Here is a 16,764-nt window from a genome sequence, read left to right on the forward strand (position 1 = left end):
GAGGGGACGGGGAGGGGACACGAGGTTCACTCCAGCAGTTCCCTGCTCAGTGCCAGCCAGGATAAGGGACCCGGGAAGGAACAGGACCCGGGTCTGCAGTGGATCATTCCTTGCTCCCGTTTGCACAGCTGAGGTGCTTAGAAACTGCTTTTGCTCAAGTTAATTAAAGCAGGAGGAAAGCCTGGTATCCCTACATCTGTGTTACATCTGTCTCCTTGGCTTTGAGTCTCTGTCCTACAGTCACCTTGGGTTCCAGCAAGGACAGGACTGATCCACAAACAGCTTTATGACAAGAAACCAACACTCTCCTCAAGGAACAGCAGAGCCTGGCAGGACAGACCACCCCCAAATGAGGACAATTAGCTATGACGATAAGTCTGCACCTTGGAGCAGGAACAATCCTCCTCTGGAGACCAAACGTCTCTTTTCAACTGATGGCAGCCGGAAGGACTTCTACAGAACCAGCCAGGCCACATTCTGTCAGGAACTGCTTCAGTCTGCATACCCCTCACCCCCACCCCAAATCTTCCTCTACTTAAGCCTAAAGCTCAAGTCAGTGCCCCAAATATGGGCTGAAGGGCTCACTGTGCCACTTCCCACACATGGCTGCACAAAGCTGTTAACAAATCTCTTTTCTCTACCCTTCACCACTACTTGTCTCTTTAAGTGGTGTATTGAGGCAGGCGGCAGAATCTGGCATGTTGAAAACCCTGAAGCCATGTCTTCGTCCATCCACCTCCCTGGCGTTGGCACTGGGACTAGGCCTTGGATCAGTCCTAGGAGCCAAGCAGAGTCCTGGCTTCTTGCACTGTCCACACCTCCCAGACCAAGCCAGAGACAAGCCAGAGCTCAGCCTCAGACCCCCTCACCCATGGTCACCAGCCTGGGGCTTCAAACATGTCCTCTGGCACTCTTTCCCTACCCCAGGGGGGGATTCAAAAGATGCTGACATTTGATTGGTGAAGGTGGCACTGGCAAATGTCACATCAGAAACCACAGGCTGGCATCATTCACTGCCTCCTCGACCACTCAGCCTGAGGTGAGACCCTGAACTTTCCAGGAAGCAAGGCACTTTCGAAGCTCCTGCCCCAACCAGAGGCTGGGGAGGTGTCGTCTGCAGCAGGGACTGTAACAGAAGACTACATCTAGTGTTCTTTCTCATCTCGTTCACTTGAGGGAACCCCCCAGACCTCGTAAGGAGTCCGGGCAGCTATCTGCCTACACCCTCATTCCCATCAGATTCCTGGAAACCTCGGAGCCAGCAGGGAGCTTGTCCTGGGTCCTGCTGCTCAGGCCTGAGGCCTATCCTCGGCCAGGGCTCACGGTCTTGGACTACTGGACATTGGGCCCAGGAGGGGCCCTGTAGGTTCTGCGGCAGAACCAACTCCCTCCGCCATGCCCGAGCCCAGCTCCAGGTTTGGAAGAAGATTCCCCGACTCCCTGCCTGACCTCTCTCCCAGGCTCAAGGCCTGCTTTAGCAAGCAGAGGGAAGTCATTCCTTCCTTGACCTGTTTGTCCAGACAACCTCTGAAGGTCCCCAGATGCAGAGAGAGCCCACCGAACTGTTTCAAGGAAGCACATAGGAGAACAAATCCACTCGGTGTATAATGCATTGAGCAGGGTATGCCTGCAAAGATATAGCAAGCAGGATAGAGGTGGGTGATATTTTAAAGGGTCCAAGGACAATCCTAGGGCCAGACAGCTGCTATGGAGGTATTCCCACAAGCAAACCCAGCCTTAGGAAAACCTAGAACATGTGTCCTGAGAACAATGTTTGCCTGACTGCGCATCCTGCCTGAGGAGCAGCCTGTCAGCTTGCCCTATTGCCCATGGGGCACCAAATGTCAGGGCAACCTAGAACTCTATCCTGCTGATAGTGAGGAGCCCCTGAAGGGCTGGGGCAGAAGAGTGAGAGAAGGAAGTGAAATGGCTGGTCTCTGTATAGTCCTGTTCCAGGAAAGAGGGTGACAGGAGGGAGCGGTGGGGACCTACAACTGAGCTGGTGGCCCCATGAACCCTCTCATCCCAGCACGGCATGTGACAGAAAGATAGAGCCCTTGCAGCTGCTTGAGCTCACGACAGGAAGCCTGTGCCCATGACTGCTGGCCTCCAACAGACCCGGGGAGCTACCTTCTCTCCACACCATCCAGACCCCTCCGCTCACAGAACCCACATGGTAGGTTCCATCCACACTGCATGAAACCAGGACCAGAGGCAGCGTGTCAGGAGGTCCTGCCAGAATGCTGCATCTTCAGGAAGTTCGCTCTACCATTTAAGCCCTTCCTCCCCCCCCCCACCCCCGCTTTTTGCTTTAAGTTATTTTTCAGATATTTTTGACTGCGGTCCAGCCCCAGACCTTGATCCTCCTACCTCAACCTCCCGAGTAGCTAGGATTACAGGCATGTACCACCACACCTGGCTTGTTCTTTGAAAAAGGACCTTGCTGTTTGCCCAGACTGGCCTCAGACCTTGATCCTTTCCATCTCCACCTCCCAAGGAGCTGGGATTACAGGCATAAACCACTGTATCCAGCTCCCTTGGCCGTTCTTGACTCTCACATGCAAGACAAGGAAAGCATCCAGCCTTCAACAGTGTCACTTCCTCAGCTTTGAGCCCAAAATATCCTGAATCCTCTTCGGGAATCTAGAGGTCGCCCCAGGAATGGTTAGAAGCTGTGGTTCTCTCTGCCTTGCCCCAATCTGTGCATCTTAACACTGCCATCTGGCAACTCATTGCTTGAGTTCCTGAGCACCTGTGTGCGCCAAGCTCTGGGCCGGGCCCTGGCTCAGAACAGGGAGTAGGACACAGTGACGCCTGGGGGACCCAGAGTGTCCTCAGCAGAGTCTCAAACAGCCCCTGCCAATATAGGCTGGCAGACCCTTGCTCTGCAGTTGAGAACTTTCCCACTCAGGCATCACCTCTTACCAAACCCTGAGCCCTGGAGCCTCAGGCTGGCCCAGGAGGGGACCCATACGTGCAGCCTCCTGAGTTGTCCCATAACCCACAGGGTTGGAACTATAGCTTCCCATTTGACAGATGAGGGTCCAAGAAGGTAAAGACCTGCCCAGGGTCTGAGGTACAGAGGTGGCAGCCAGCCATCCTTGGACCTCAAAGGTCTTGCCTGGTACCCCTGATACCCGAGGGCCCAAATTCATTCTTCAGGGCACCCCACCATGTGGGGTTCTGGGCTCACCAGTCCTTCTTCCCTCTAGCCCACAGAGGAGGGCTAGAAAGCTGGCTTGGAGACCCCCTTAGCCCCACCAACCCACCATTCCAGCCTGTATCTCCTCCCCAGACCATGCCTCCTCCTCTGGGAAGTCTTCCCAGGTATCCACCTTCTGGAACTCTTTGTGGCTGGCCCTTCATTATTGAGCTCAGCTCCAGATGATCGCCATACACACGTGGGGGCCCTTGTTTTTCACCCAACAAGGTCCTGCTGCCCAACACCAGACCACTGCCCCAGCAGACCCTGAAGAGATAGGGCACAGGTACGGGTTCAGACGGACCTGGATTGACCCTGCCCCTGCCTCTGACCAGGCAGGGCTCCTCTGAGCTCTGCTGCCAGGACTCTGCTCCTTTCCCACCTCCACCCCCCAGGATCCTGTTTCCCATCCAGCTGAAAGTCCTGATAGCAGCTCCAGCCTGAGAGCCCCAGGTCAGCTCTGCCCTGTCAAACACACAGTTCAGCCAGGAACCTGTGTCTTTTCGTCCTCAGGCAGCACAGAAATATTCTGGCCCTGACCCGGGGCAGTGTTCTGGCCACCCCAGAACTCCCCAAAGTCCTCCCCAGGGTGCACAGGCCCAGGCCAAGGCTCCAGCCCTGGGTCTGCCCTCATCTAACAAGCACCCTGATGAAGCACTTCTGACCCGCTAGTCATTCCCACCAGGGCTCCATGCAGGCCTCTGCCAGCATGACCTGCTGCTGCCCACAGGCCGGCCGGGCCCTGAGCTGCCAGAGCTCGGGTATCCCAAGACCCAGCACCCCCACTCCTTGTTGGTGCCCACAAGTACCTCCAGGCCTTCTGCAGCAACCAAGCAAGGGGAGCCTCTAGCAGCAGGCCTGCAAGTGGAGAAACCTGTTCTCCGGGTTTGTGGTGGACTGCTGAGGGGCCTCCTTCCCTGGGCAGGGCCGCACCCTAACGGTCCTGTCCCTGTACCTGGGGCCAGCTTTGGGCGGAGGCTCTTCCTCAGTTCTCCACCCCCCTTCCTTAGTCTCTTTCACCCACTTACAGCTGAAGACAGAGAAGAATGGGACATTTGGATCTAGAACTGCCCCCTGGGTGAGTGGGAGCCAATAACCACCCCTGCTCTGTGCCCTAAGTGCCTGCTGTCCTGCCTTCCTTGGAGAGTCCTGGGACAAGCCTCCTGGATGGGACCAGCACCCCTGCCCCTGAGCCAGCCCATCACCCAGGCAAAGGGTGTCAGCATTTAGCCTTCCTTTTGCCATCCCAGCAAAGAACAAATTGCCCCTGTCTCTTCTATGGGGACAGCCAGCAAGGACAGGGTCTCTAGGACTCCAGCAAAGGATCTTCTGGGATCAGCTCCAGTCCTGGGGTGAGTATGCACACCCAGCTTGGTGACCCTGGCTGGATCAGAGACTGGGAAAATGGACTCACCTCACTTTTCCTTCTTTCCTGCTTTGACACTGTTTTCCTGAGTGGCTGCTGTGTGCCGGGTACTGCAGCCACCGAAACGGCAACCCTGCTCTGGTGGAGCCCGTGGGTGCACATCCATTAGCCTGCTATATGGTTCTGGTGCCGGGATGACCTGGGGAGCCAGCCGTGGAGCAGATGCAGAAGGGCCATCCTGCTGAGCTCCCTCCATACTCCCAGACTTCCCAGTCCTTGACTTACTCTGTCCCAGGCTTCCTCACCAGTGGAATTCTGTTAAACAAGTGGCCAGAGCTAGCATCCTACAGGAAGGATGTTGGGGACGGGGACAATGAAACACCTTGGGTCTTACGAGAAAGTAGATGCATTTATTGGAACAAGAGCTGAGAGCAGTGCTTCTCCCAGGGGTGGCCTGTGCTCGGCAGCTTCCACAACCCCAGAGCTTGTCAGAGACACAGAATTCCACCTAATAGGACCCACTGACCTCAATCTGCACCTCCCTCCATTGCTTGGCACTGATATAGGAGGTGCTCAGGAAATACTAGCCAATTACTATCATTGTTCCCATTTCACAGACCAGAAAACTGAGGCCCAGGGAGTAGAGATGGACCTTGTATGGTGCTCTCTATGAGTGACTGGCTATCCCTATGAGGGCCAGTGAGATGCTCCAGTGTAGTGTCACCAAAGAGCTTCACTGCTGTTGAAAAAAAGGGAAACACTTGCCTTAGGGATTGTGATGACCCCTCATGGAGCCCAGGAGGTGAGTGCTGGAGCCCCAAGGCCAGGGTACACCTGTCAGCCACTTCTGCCCACACCTGTGGCTGCATTCCCTAAAAACTATATGACTCCGGTCCTTCCTGCCTTCCATTGTTGAAGTAGAAATCGTGCAGGCTCTGAAAAAGGGCAACCAAAGGAAGGTGGCAATGGGAAGATGTACCCTCCCCTGGCAACAGTCCCCATCCCACCACCACCCCCACATCCGGGAACCCAGAACACTGTAGGAGATAGGCTTGCCAGCGGACCTGGAGGACTGATTTACAAAGAAGCCTCGTGCCCATTCTGCCTTACACTATCTCTTCCCTCTGAAAGCCCCATAAGGGGTTCTGCCCTTTCCTCTTCCTGCTTCCCCATCTTTGCACTGAGGTGGAGGATTCTGACCCAGCATCATTATTTGGGATTAATACTGCCTAGCCAGCGAAAATTTTACCATTGGAGATTGTAGCGCAAATGGACCAATGGCGCCATCTGCTGGCCATTTGCTTCTGCCCTTTAAGAAGGACCTCGAGGGTAGCCAGAGGCCTGGGATGCACTATTCCCAGGGCAGGCAAACAATCCAGGAAGCTGAGTGAGGATCAGAGGCCCCTTTCAACAGCTCCACCAAGATCTGGGGCTGAGATTTGAATTCATGGGGACCCAAGCTCCATCCCCCCAGGAACAACAGACACCTGGCTATTGCCTCAGGTCTCCCCACTCCCCCTGCTGGGATTTTTACCCATTGTATAAATGAGAAGAGTATCAGGAAAATGCAGTGAAGGTTGCCCTGAACAGGCCCTGCCTCATGGGCTCATCCTAGAACTGAGCTCATGAATCTCAAGGAAAGAAAGCTTCTCTGTGGTCACACAGGCCAGAACAGCCTTGGGCCAGGCCAGCAAGGAACTTGCATTTCAAACTGTTGCATAAACTTGTTGAGAAGCTTGTCAGTGCCTTGATATCTCCAGCTGGGCCATGCCTGCCGCCTGGCCCTTGCCAAACAGTTCATCCAGGGCTGCCCAACCCAAGTAGACGAAAGCCTCCCTGTTCAAGAGATGGGTGAACCAGTGAAGACGGAATCTTCTTGTGAGATTGGGGCCAGTAGCTCTATTATCTCAGTGGCAGAGAGTTCTTGATTCACACAGAGTTCTTTGTCTCTTGAGTGCCATGAATGCAATTCATGGACAATGGAGGGTGAACGTACACAGATGAGAGGTTTATTAAAGGAAAGGACATAGCTCCCACCTGAGGCGGGGAGGGGTCCCGAGCAGGATGCCAGTGAACTTTGGGTGGGGGGGGTGTGTTTTAACCATTTTCTCCGATAATCAGGCGCGTGGAAAGCAGCACTCTTATTGGTCATGCTCACAACCTTCCGATCAGACCGTGGTCTAACCTGGTCTCATTTCCCACCGATCTGAATTGGTGGGGGAAAGGAAGCGCTGTGAGGGACTGGTGTTAAGAGAGATGGTGTCATCTCTCCCGTTTGTCAGCAGCTCAGGTTATAATGGAAGTTTCCTGGGGGCCCCTGATCCTGCACCTGCCTGATTTCATTTAACTACCTAACCTGTTCTCTCCAGCAGGGTTAGGAGCCTCAAAGGGGCACTGAGGACTTAAAGAGCAGGGAGAGACTTCAGGACCACTCCGGTCATGACCCGTTCCTCTTAGAGGGTCATGCCTGCAGCGTTGGGGCTACGCGCTCCGCCCAAGTCTTCCCCAGCTCGGCCATTGGGCTGAGCCTATCCCGGGACGTTCGCACGACTGAGACCCCGCAGGTGAGACCAGAGGTGAGACCAGAGGTGAGACAAGGAACTGCAGCCTGGACTGCCCCAAGGCTTGGCTGCGGTCAGCGGGACTCGGACGCCTTCACCCCTTGCCTGCGCCGCGCCTTCCTCCTGCAGTCCCGCGGGGCTCCTCGACCTACCAACAGGACGGGAAGCTCAAGGCTGTCGGGTGCCCTTGCCGCACCCCACATACGACGACCCCAGCGGAGACCGGCCGCGGATATCCAGCGCAGCCCGCTAGGCCCCGCCCCTCTCCTGGTTCCTCCCCTCCCTCTTCTACCTTAGCCCCACCCCTTTCCCCTGGCAGCTCCTCGCCACCGCCCCCTTCCCGGGCCGGTCGGCCGCCAGGACACCAGGTCCAGCTGTAGCTGGCCTGTGACGACCACAGGGCTCTGGCCTCCGATCGCGTGTGACCTTGGCACACGCCCCAGAACTCTGTCCCTCTCCGGGAGCAGAGTGGCTGGGAGAGGTCTGGGGTTCAGGCAAGCACAAGCGGCTGTCCCGTCACCATCGTCCCGGGGATCTCCTGGGGCCCCAGGCTCCTTCTGCGAGTCCAACGTCGGACGGCAGGAGACCCCGAACAGCGATAGACGCCGCTGCCCATCCCATAGTCCCACGCTGCCTTCCCTAGTCGCCGGCCCCGCCTTCCACCTCCCAGCTCCGGCCCCGCCCCCTCCAGCTCCGCCCCCTCCAGCTCCGCCCCTCCAGCTCCGCCCCCTCCGGCTCCGCCCCTCCGGCTCCGCCCTCCGGCTCCGCCCCCGCCGCGCGCCACTTAGCCTCGTCACGCTTTCCTCAGGCCCCGCCCCCTGCCTCGTGACGTGGGAGAACTCCACCGCACGCCGCGCTACGTCGTACGTCATCATGGCGCGCCGGGGCGGGCTGAAGCCGCGAACTCTGCGGCCATGGCGCGGGCCTGTCCGCCGGAGGTGATCCGTGCGGCCCAGAAGGACGAGTACTACCGCGGCGGCCTGCGGAGCGCGGCGGGCGGCGCCCTGCACAGCCTGGCGGGTGAGCGACCCGGAGACGGGAGGCGGGTCTACTGCGACCCCCGGGCGGGCTCGGCCCCGCGTCCCAGGTAGGGGCGGTCCCGGCCCCGGACCACAGCCAGGCTCCCTGCTCCGGAGGCCCTTGGGAAAGTGACGATTAGAACAGATTTTCTTCCAGGCTGTGTTTATTTTACAAACACCTTGCCCTTACTCTGTGCCAGGCAGTCTCCCACTTACTCCTCAAACGTCTCCAGGTAGGACCTGTCGCTTCGTCTTCGTACAGGTCAGCAAATGGCAGTTCCAGAAAGATGCAGTTGAGAGCTGAAATTTGCCGTTAGATGGGTGGTCTCTGGCCTCTGCTTTTAGCGCTAGCTAGACCGTTTTTCCTGGGGCCTTCTATGGTCTAGAATGATTGCCCAGGCGGATCCCAGACCTGATGCAGGTGGGACGTGCCCAGGAGACGGGTCTGTGGTAGAGAGAGAACCTGGGTGGGGCCTGCTGAGTGGACGCTGTGTAGAGAGGAGTGGTTGAGACTGGGCTCTGCTTCTGTGGAAGGGTGACGCTTGACCTGGACCTTAGCACTTGGGAGAGGATTGCTGTCCCTAATTCTAGAGAATCCTCACCATCGTCCCGGGAATAACCTCTCTTTGTCCTCTCAGGTGCAAGGAAGTGGCTGGAGTGGAGGAAAGAGATCGAGCTGCTCTCAGATATAGCCTACTTTGGCCTCACCACAGTTGCAGGTAGCAGTTCTGCTAAGAACTAAGGGACCCACAACTCACCTAAGTCAGAGGACAGTGCAGGGGGCGGAGGGGGTCAGGGCTGCCAGGCAGAGTGAGAAGCTCCTGGAAATGGCCTATACGCAGCCTCAAGGAAGAAGTGGTCCCTAGGCCAGACTGAGCCCCCGTCTGGAGGGCAGGGCCCAACCCTCATCCAGTGGCATCTCCTCTGCTTTTTATGTCCCCGAGAACCTTCATCAGAACTTTTCCAAGGGTGACATTGAGACCTGTTTCTCAGTGGCTGGCCTTGGTGACATGAGCAGGTCACAGTGCTCACCCATCAATTGGTGCTGGCAGTGAGCCCTGGTGGGGTGGTAGTGTCAAGGCTGATGGTCATCCTTTAGAGAGAAGCACTGCAGGGAGAGCCTCAGGCTTGGCAGCCAGTCCTACAGGAGAGGGTCACCCAAGGGCATCCTGCAACCACAGAGTGCATTCTGGTTAGTAGGAGATGGACAATAAGCACCAAATGACTGCATTATGTTACATCCTGAGAGGTAAGGAGCTTTTCAGGATTAAAGACCAGGTCTGGGGAAAGCATTTTCAAGACAGCAACTGGAGCCATGGCCCTGAGAAGGAGGTGGCTTCAGCAGACTGGACTTTCCCTCTAAAAGGTGTGAGAGGGGAGAGGCTGACTGCTGGCTGTGACCAAAACACAGGGGTGGGAGATCTGCAGAGTCTGTCCCAGCCTGCATCTGGGTTATGGTAAGACACATGGGGTACAAGAGTCCAGGGTGCTCTGCAGGCTTGGCCTCAGGAACAGACGGACAGCATCATTTCCAGCAGAGTCAGGAAATGGGAAATCAGGCTTTCCTAGGTGGGGGCTGGGACTCTCTTGGCAGGGGTGACTTTAGGGATATTTATCTGATGCCACATGGTGTTATCAGGTTGGCAGCTGACCTGGAAGCCTGGTACAAAGGAGTGAGTCAAGTCCAGGCTGGGCCATAAATTGAGGCTACATCAGTGCATATGGAAGGTGGGAACCACAGGACTAAATCCCATTGCTTGGGCAGGATGTAGGAGAGGCAGCAGGGGAGTAAACAGCACAGACTCCAAAGAAGAGCAGGTACCAAAATGGAGGATCCTGGCCAGAGCCCAGGAACCCATGGCAGCCAGAGTGGCAGGTTATGTCACATACTGTCTGAGATCATGGCAGGGCTACAGTGGGGTTAGCAAGGAAGGTCATGTTGGCCTTGGCGAGGGTTCAAGGGTGACAGCCTGGTCATCCTGGGCTCTTGAACTCTTTTCACCTCAGCATTACATTGTTAACAGTACCCCTTTTCTAAAGATGAGTACAGGCTTAGAGTCATCTTGTCCTGCTGGAATTCACTGTGCAGAGCCATAGCTTCTCATTTCATTAGCATCCCCAAGGCCAATAAGAATGGACTGGAACCTCAACTCACACTGACGACAATACCTGGAAGTTGTTTTAAATTTTTTTTTTTTTTTCTTTGGTGGTAGTAGGGTTTTAACTCAGGGCCTCATGCTTGCTAAGCAGGTGCTCTGCCACTTGAACCATTCTACCAGCCCTGTTTTATGTTGGGTATTTTTTTGAGATAGGGTCTCGTAAACTACTTGCCTCAGCTGTCTTCCAACTGGGATCGTCCTGATCTCTGCCTCTCAGTAGCTAGGATTACAGAAGTGAGCCAACAGTGCCTGCTTGGTTTTTTAATTAAATGCAAATCTGTAGATTCTCTCCTTCCTCCTCCCAGAAAATGAAAAATAATGCTTTTCACATTGTTTCTAGAGTTTTAAAGTTAAAAATGATGGTACTATCCAAAATTTTTTATTTTTGAACATGACAATATTCTTTTAAAATAGACTCAAGATCAGAACATCTTATCCTCATAAAGTTAGGTAGCCTGTTGACTCCAAAGGCTTTGATCAGTGCCATCCACACGCTTTTCCATTTGACATGCACTAAATTTTGTTGTTTGTGGGAGTGTGTGCTTATAATGACATCACTGCCTGCCTAACTTAGGAGAATTACATTCCTGGTTCTGTGTGAGGAGAAGGGTGTGTAAAGCATATAAAATATTAACCCTCATTTCTTGTAACAAAATGAGGCTAATATTTAAATTATAGGCTAATATTAATTGTTCTCAGACTAGATATTTTTTTTCCTCAAAATTAAAACTTTTTTTTGTTGTTTTTTGTTTTGTTTTGCTGGGTTTTTAACGGGGGGCCTTGCACTAGCTGGGCAGGCATTCTACCACTTGAACTGCACCATGAGCCCAAAGCAATTTTTTCTTTGGGATTTAATGAAGTATTGAGCTGAAGCCAGTTTGACGTGGTGGGAGATGTCAGACTGAGGAAAGTTTGTGCAGCCTGAATTAAACAAACCCTGAACCCTTTTTAAAGAACAATAAAACATCTACTTAATGACAGCCTGGAGAGTTTGAGAGTGACAGGTGGGGCTGGGAGAGCTGGCATGTGGGCAGAGGCTGACACAGCAAACTGGCCTGCAAGCCCATTCCTGCAGCAGGCCCCACCAGTGCGCACTGTTCTTGTCCTCTCAGGCTACCAGACACTAGGAGAGGAGTATGTTGGCATTGTGCAGGTGGACCCGTCCCAGCAGCGTGTGCCCTCCAGGCTTCGCCGCAGTGTGCTGGTCACACTGCATGCAGTCCTACCTTACCTGCTGGACAAGGCCCTACTGCCCCTGGAGCAGGAGCTGCAGGCCGATGGTGACAGCGCACGGCCCTCCCAGGGCAGCCTGGTGACCAGTGGGCGCAGCCGGTCAGGGGCACGGCACTGGGTGCATCGCCATACAGCCACCCTGACTGAACAGCAGAGGAGGATACTCCAGCGGGCAGTCTTTGTCCTCAGACAGGGCCTCGCCTGCCTCCATCGGCTCCACGTCGCCTGGTTTTACATCCATGGTGCCTTCTACCACCTGGCCAAGAGGCTCGTGGGCGTCACTTATGTAAGTAACAGTGCCTTACTTTGGGCCCATGCTAATGACAGTCGTAGCTGAATGCTCTGTTTCAAAGCTGGAACCCCCAACTCTCTTCTTGGAAAATGGCAGGTTTTGTTCAGTTACATTTTGCATAAGACCCAGGAAGTCCAGTTTCCACAAACCCTGGGGGTAGAGCAAGTCTTTCCTCTTGTAGCCAGCATGAAGGAGAGTGCGGGGGTGGGAGATGGGGTGGCTCGTGGGAGGTTGGGCAGGGCATAACCTCATGGCAGTTCTTTACAAAAGGCCTGGAGCTGTGTCCATTTCACTGCTTTGGGGAATAAGCATCTGATCTCAGATGATGGCAAGCATGGTCTCCAACCCAGCTCCTTCCCCTCTTCTCACCTCCTATCCCCTTGAGGCCCCTGCCCACCATCCAGCAGCCCTGACAGAGAGGCAGGGCTCTCCTCCAGGGAACGTTCCTGGCAGTAATCTATGGTGACCACGTAACTTTGGCACCACCGGCCCGCCGGGCCTCCTTGAGTCTGTGCTTGCCTGGCTAGACACTCTGGAGGCAGCCTCCCCACCTCTTCTCACCCTGGCTCTCCACTGATGCCCTTGCTTCCCAGTTTGCCCACAAAGCCTCCCCTGTGGTCCCACTACCATGTTCCCTGCCCTGGCTCCCTGCCCTGGCCCCCAGCCCACCAGAGCCACTGTGCTGCACAAAGCTCCTTTCAGAAAGGACCCCACCCCTTCCCTCTGGCCCTTCTGCAGCCAGGCTGCCCTGCCTCCATATATAACAGGTCACCAGGAGCCTTGTCATGGAGCTGTGGCTGGGTCTCAGTCCTCATCTCAGTGCACGCAGATTCCAGAGATATCCAACAGAGTCCTTGCGCCCAGCAGGAGTTTGCTGAGTGTCTGTGTACTGGGCTCCCAGGGCGGGCACAGGGCTCCTTTCCATAAGGAAGCAGAGCCAGGCTGACAGTGGGACCTGCCACCTCCATATACGCTCCCACTCCAGCCTGAGGCCTGTGTGACCTGACAGTCTTCATTTCCCAGCCAGTGGGAAGGGACATCGGAAGTGGAGGACAGCAGGCTTTCTCTTCAGTGATGTGACCAGGAGAGACTGGGACAGTGTCCCTGGGGGCCATTGTCCTCAGGGGGGCCATGTGCCTTGCTAAAGTAGGAAAGCATCCATCCCTAGGGTAGGGCACCCTAGGTGAGCAGTGTCTGCACATCTGCCCATGCCTCCCCCCCAACCCTGCTATCACCACACACACCCCTGCTCTTTCTCAGCCCCTTTGCTGGTTCTTTTCTGAGAGGTGGTCCCTAGGTGACCCCAGAATCCTCACCCACCCCCCTGGCCAATCCAGTTTTGTGGCTCAGACCTATGCTGACAACCTAAAGATCAGCTTGTAGCTAGGACTCCCCAAACCCATCTCCCTGGCCTTGCACTGCCAGGGAGAGACCTGGGTGGGTCCACCTGAACACAGGACCTGTAGCAGACACTGAGGCCAGGTCACCTGCCTTGACAGCTCCGCACCCGCCACTGGCCTGGAGAAGACCAAAGGGCTCGTGCAGGCTACCAGCTGCTGGGTCTTGTCTCCCTGTTGCACCTGGCACTCTCCATGGGGCTGCAGCTGTATGGCTTCAGGCAGAGGCAGCGTGCCAGAAAGGAGTGGAGGCTGCACCGCAACCTGTCCTACCACAGGTACACAAGGAGCCTGAGGGGCCTCAGCACAGCACAAGGACTGTGGAAGGCACTCTCACCTGAATGTGTCCACCCTCCCCAGGGGTTCCCTGGAAGAGCGAACTGTTCCCAAAACCCCACTGTGCACCCTGTGCCTTGAGGAGCGCAGGCACTCAACAGCCACGCCCTGTGGCCACCTCTTCTGCTGGGAGTGCATCACCGAGTGGTGTAATACCAAGGTGCGTGCAGCCCAGGGCTGGTTGACATGGTGGTAGTGCAGACCGTAAGGCAGAGGCACACTCAGCCCATCTCCAAAACCGCCCCGATTTGGGGGTGGAGAGGCGGGCATCTTTCCAAATGTTCCCAAGTCCGTGCCTGTTGAGGCTTGCTTGTATCATGGGTGCATAGACCAGGCCATCCTGGTCCTGTTCACAGGCCCATCCTGCCTCCTGGACTCCTCAGTACACTGGGGACCTCGGTGCACTCGTATGTGCCAGGCTGGCCTTGTACAACTGTTGGCCTGTTTCCAGCAGGTTAGGTACCCAGGGAGGCAGAGCAGGAAACCCTGCCTCCCTTCACAAGCTGGGCGTCAGTGGAAATGCTTAGCCTGGTGAGCCATTGCCCTGGCCAGGAAACTGAGCAGCAAGCGTGAGGGAGGAAGCCTTGATGCAGCTGCAGCCTGGCCACTCTGAGGAGTGGCACTCTCAGGGGTTTAGCAGGATGGAAGACACACATCCATCCTCCTGAGACTCGGCAGTGTGGTGGTCTGGGTGGGCATTTCCTGAGTGCCCAGTGGACATGAATGTGAAGTGTGTGTGCTCAACACAGAAGACACAGAGCAAGTCTTGTCCACGGAGAGGCAGTACCAAGGTTTATCCAGGGATTAAACAGCACTGATTGAGCCTGAAGCCTTCCACAGCTGCTGGTCCAGGCATGCTGGGCAGATGTGCTCACAGTTGCCAAGGAAAGCCCAAGAGGAGGTCCCAGGTGCCCAGGCTCACAGACATTTAGGATGGGTGAGACACCCTTTGTGGGGGCCCCTGGATATATGAGAGCACAGCTGTCCTGAGCTAGCACTAGTCCAGCAGGACTCAGACCCCTAGGAAATGATGTTTTCTGATTGAACTGCAGGAGATCGGGTGGGGAGGTGCACAGCCAGTGTGACGTGACCTTCCCCTCCCCTCCCCCACAGACGGAATGTCCACTCTGCAGGGAGAAGTTTCCTCCCCAGAAGCTGGTCTACCTACGTCACTACCGCTGATGTGACACCAGATGGCTCCAGGAGGTGACAAAACCTCAAGGAGGAAAGTCTCTTATCAGGATTCTGCAGTGGCACAGAAAATCATAAAGTCTCACTTTGTTTTGTCACATAAGCTACTACCCCAGGCACCTTTAAGGCTGCATGGGCAGGGACGGTCTGTACCTTGGTGCACCATACAACTTTTTCAGAAGTCTCTTTTTTAGACAGTCTTACATTTTCCCTTCCCTTCCCCAAGCCACACACCCAAGAACTAATTCAGAAGTTGGCCAGAAAGAGTTTTATTCGTGTCTGTAGAGAAGAGTATGCCCCATTAGACTGGCAGAGGCAGGGCTAAGTGTCACAGTGGGGGCGGCGGGTGCAGTGGAGAAGCATGGTCACAAAGGCCCTGTACCCTGAGGTAAACAAGCTGTCTTCAGGACTTGGCGTTAAGATCACACACCAAGGGTCAGTACCTCTGTCTTAAGACATTTGGCACATTTAATACTCTTCTGGTTTTCAGCTTGATCTAAAGGCAGGTGATGAGCACCCGCCCTGGCAGCTGAGGCAGCTTGCTTAAGTTTTCTAACAAACACCTGACTTTAAAGTGCTCTCAGTGCCCAGTCCTCCAAGGGAACTAGGGCAGCCACTGTCCTGGAGACAGGAGGGCAGGCAGTCTGCTTACCCAAAATCACTGGATGTCCAACCCCCTCTCACTTGTCCCCACCCTGCTTCTTGCCTCTGGTCAACTTCCAGGTTTTAAAAACTAACTCATGCTGGGAACAGCTCGGCATCTGCAAGAAGCAAATTCCACAGACATGTTGGCACTTTAAGAACAGAAGACTGACCTGAAGGACTTCATAAAACATGGTGTGGAGATGCCCCTGCCAGGACCTCTGTGCTGCCCAGCCAGCAGCACCAGCTTTGATATCTGAGTCCTCTATTTCTGGTAGTCAAGCCCAGCCTGTCAGGAGCAGGTGGCCATGCCTTCTCTAGATGGGGAGGAGCCCTGGGGGAGCATGAGGCACCTCGATAGACCCCACAGGAAAACAAAGTCTGTGGGAGAACCCCGAGCACAGCTCTACACAGCTGTCTCCATCCAGCCCTTCATTTACACTGCTCTGGCCAAGTGCAGTTTGCTGTCCTATCTTAGACCTGAGCACTGACTAGGAAAACAATGGGAAATGAAAACAAAAGGTCCAGGACTTAAAAATCCCAAGTGTGACGCGGTAACAAAAGTACCAAGTTGGAACATTTTAAGAAGATAGGTCTGGAATACAAAAGGACTTTAGCCTCTTAAAAGGAGCAGCTCAGTTTCACATATGCAAAAGTCAACAAGAGAAACCCCTGAAATTGATAACTCAAGGAACTAGGGCGGCCACTGTCCTGGAGACAGGAGGGCAAACAGTCTAACACTGCTACAGATAGGAATACCACCCACACCAGGTGGGGCATGTGAGTGGGCTTGTACCTCGGAGCCTGTATGCAACCACACCCGCGTGTCCCCTCTGTCCCATTGCTGCTGACAAAAATGGCCTGCCTCCTACAGCTGCAGAAAGCAAGCTGGGTTTACATGTAGTGACAAATGGTTTAGATGAAGACTACACAAGCAAGGGGATGCTGTCTTTAAGAAAGCTGGAATTAAAAAGTCACTCGTAAAATTTGTAAGAGGTTTTTTTTTTTTTTTTAAAATCACATCAAAAAGTTGGCATGCTGTAGGTTTCCCCATAGAAAGTGGAAAACCATGTGTCAAACCCACAAAACTGGTTTGCTCTGGCCTCTTGATGTTTCTTTAAAGGGGTTGCTGCATTAGGACAAATTTAAACTAGTCAAAACAAATTACGTACCAAAAGAATGTGTCAAAATAATCTCAAACAGTTAAAATATAATATATATATATTTATAATTCCAGGCCCTCAAAAGCAATCATGGTAGTTAAGAACAAAGTTTTGAGTCATGATAGGTCAACTGGAAACATCTCTAGTGAGATGAAATTCAGAAACTGGCGTCAGAACCCACAGAGTTATTTGAAAGTCATCCT

The 16,764-nt window shown here is 54.5% G+C and overlaps 1 protein-coding gene across 4 annotated transcripts; it reads left to right on the forward strand.

Annotated features, from left to right (window-relative positions):
* The first annotated feature begins 7,983 nt into the window (after positions 1–7,983).
* Pex10 (peroxisomal biogenesis factor 10) lies at positions 7,984–16,391 on the forward strand. Of its 4 annotated transcripts, none has more exons than XM_020171445.2 (6): positions 7,984–8,149; positions 8,787–8,867; positions 11,420–11,826; positions 13,332–13,507; positions 13,590–13,725; positions 14,679–16,391. In XM_020171445.2, exons 1-6 carry the CDS (start codon positions 8,044–8,046, stop codon positions 14,745–14,747), a joined length of 975 nt encoding a protein of 324 aa, XP_020027034.1. In that variant the 5' UTR covers positions 7,984–8,043; the 3' UTR covers positions 14,748–16,391. The 4 variants fall into 4 exon arrangements, with proteins under 4 accessions (XP_020027034.1, XP_073937664.1, XP_073937667.1 ...); XM_074081566.1 differs by lacking the exon at positions 7,984–8,149 and adding an exon at positions 9,248–9,397 and having other exon boundaries at positions 8,788–8,867; XM_074081563.1 differs by lacking the exon at positions 13,590–13,725.
* Positions 16,392–16,764: the final 373 nt, after the last annotated feature.

This window comes from Castor canadensis, chromosome 7 (assembly GCF_047511655.1).
Source record: "Castor canadensis chromosome 7, mCasCan1.hap1v2, whole genome shotgun sequence".
NCBI lineage: Eukaryota > Metazoa > Chordata > Mammalia > Rodentia > Castoridae > Castor > Castor canadensis.

Coding starts and splice junctions, on each gene's coding strand:
- Pex10 (XM_020171445.2), top strand. CDS start 8,044: ATGGCGCGGGCCTGTCCGCCGGAGGTGATCCGTGCGGCCCAGAAGGAC. Junction 8,150..8,786: donor CGCCCTGCACAGCCTGGCGG/GTGAGCGACCCG, acceptor TTGTCCTCTCAG/GTGCAAGGAAGTGGCTGGAG. Junction 8,868..11,419: donor TGGCCTCACCACAGTTGCAG/GTAGCAGTTCTG, acceptor TTGTCCTCTCAG/GCTACCAGACACTAGGAGAG.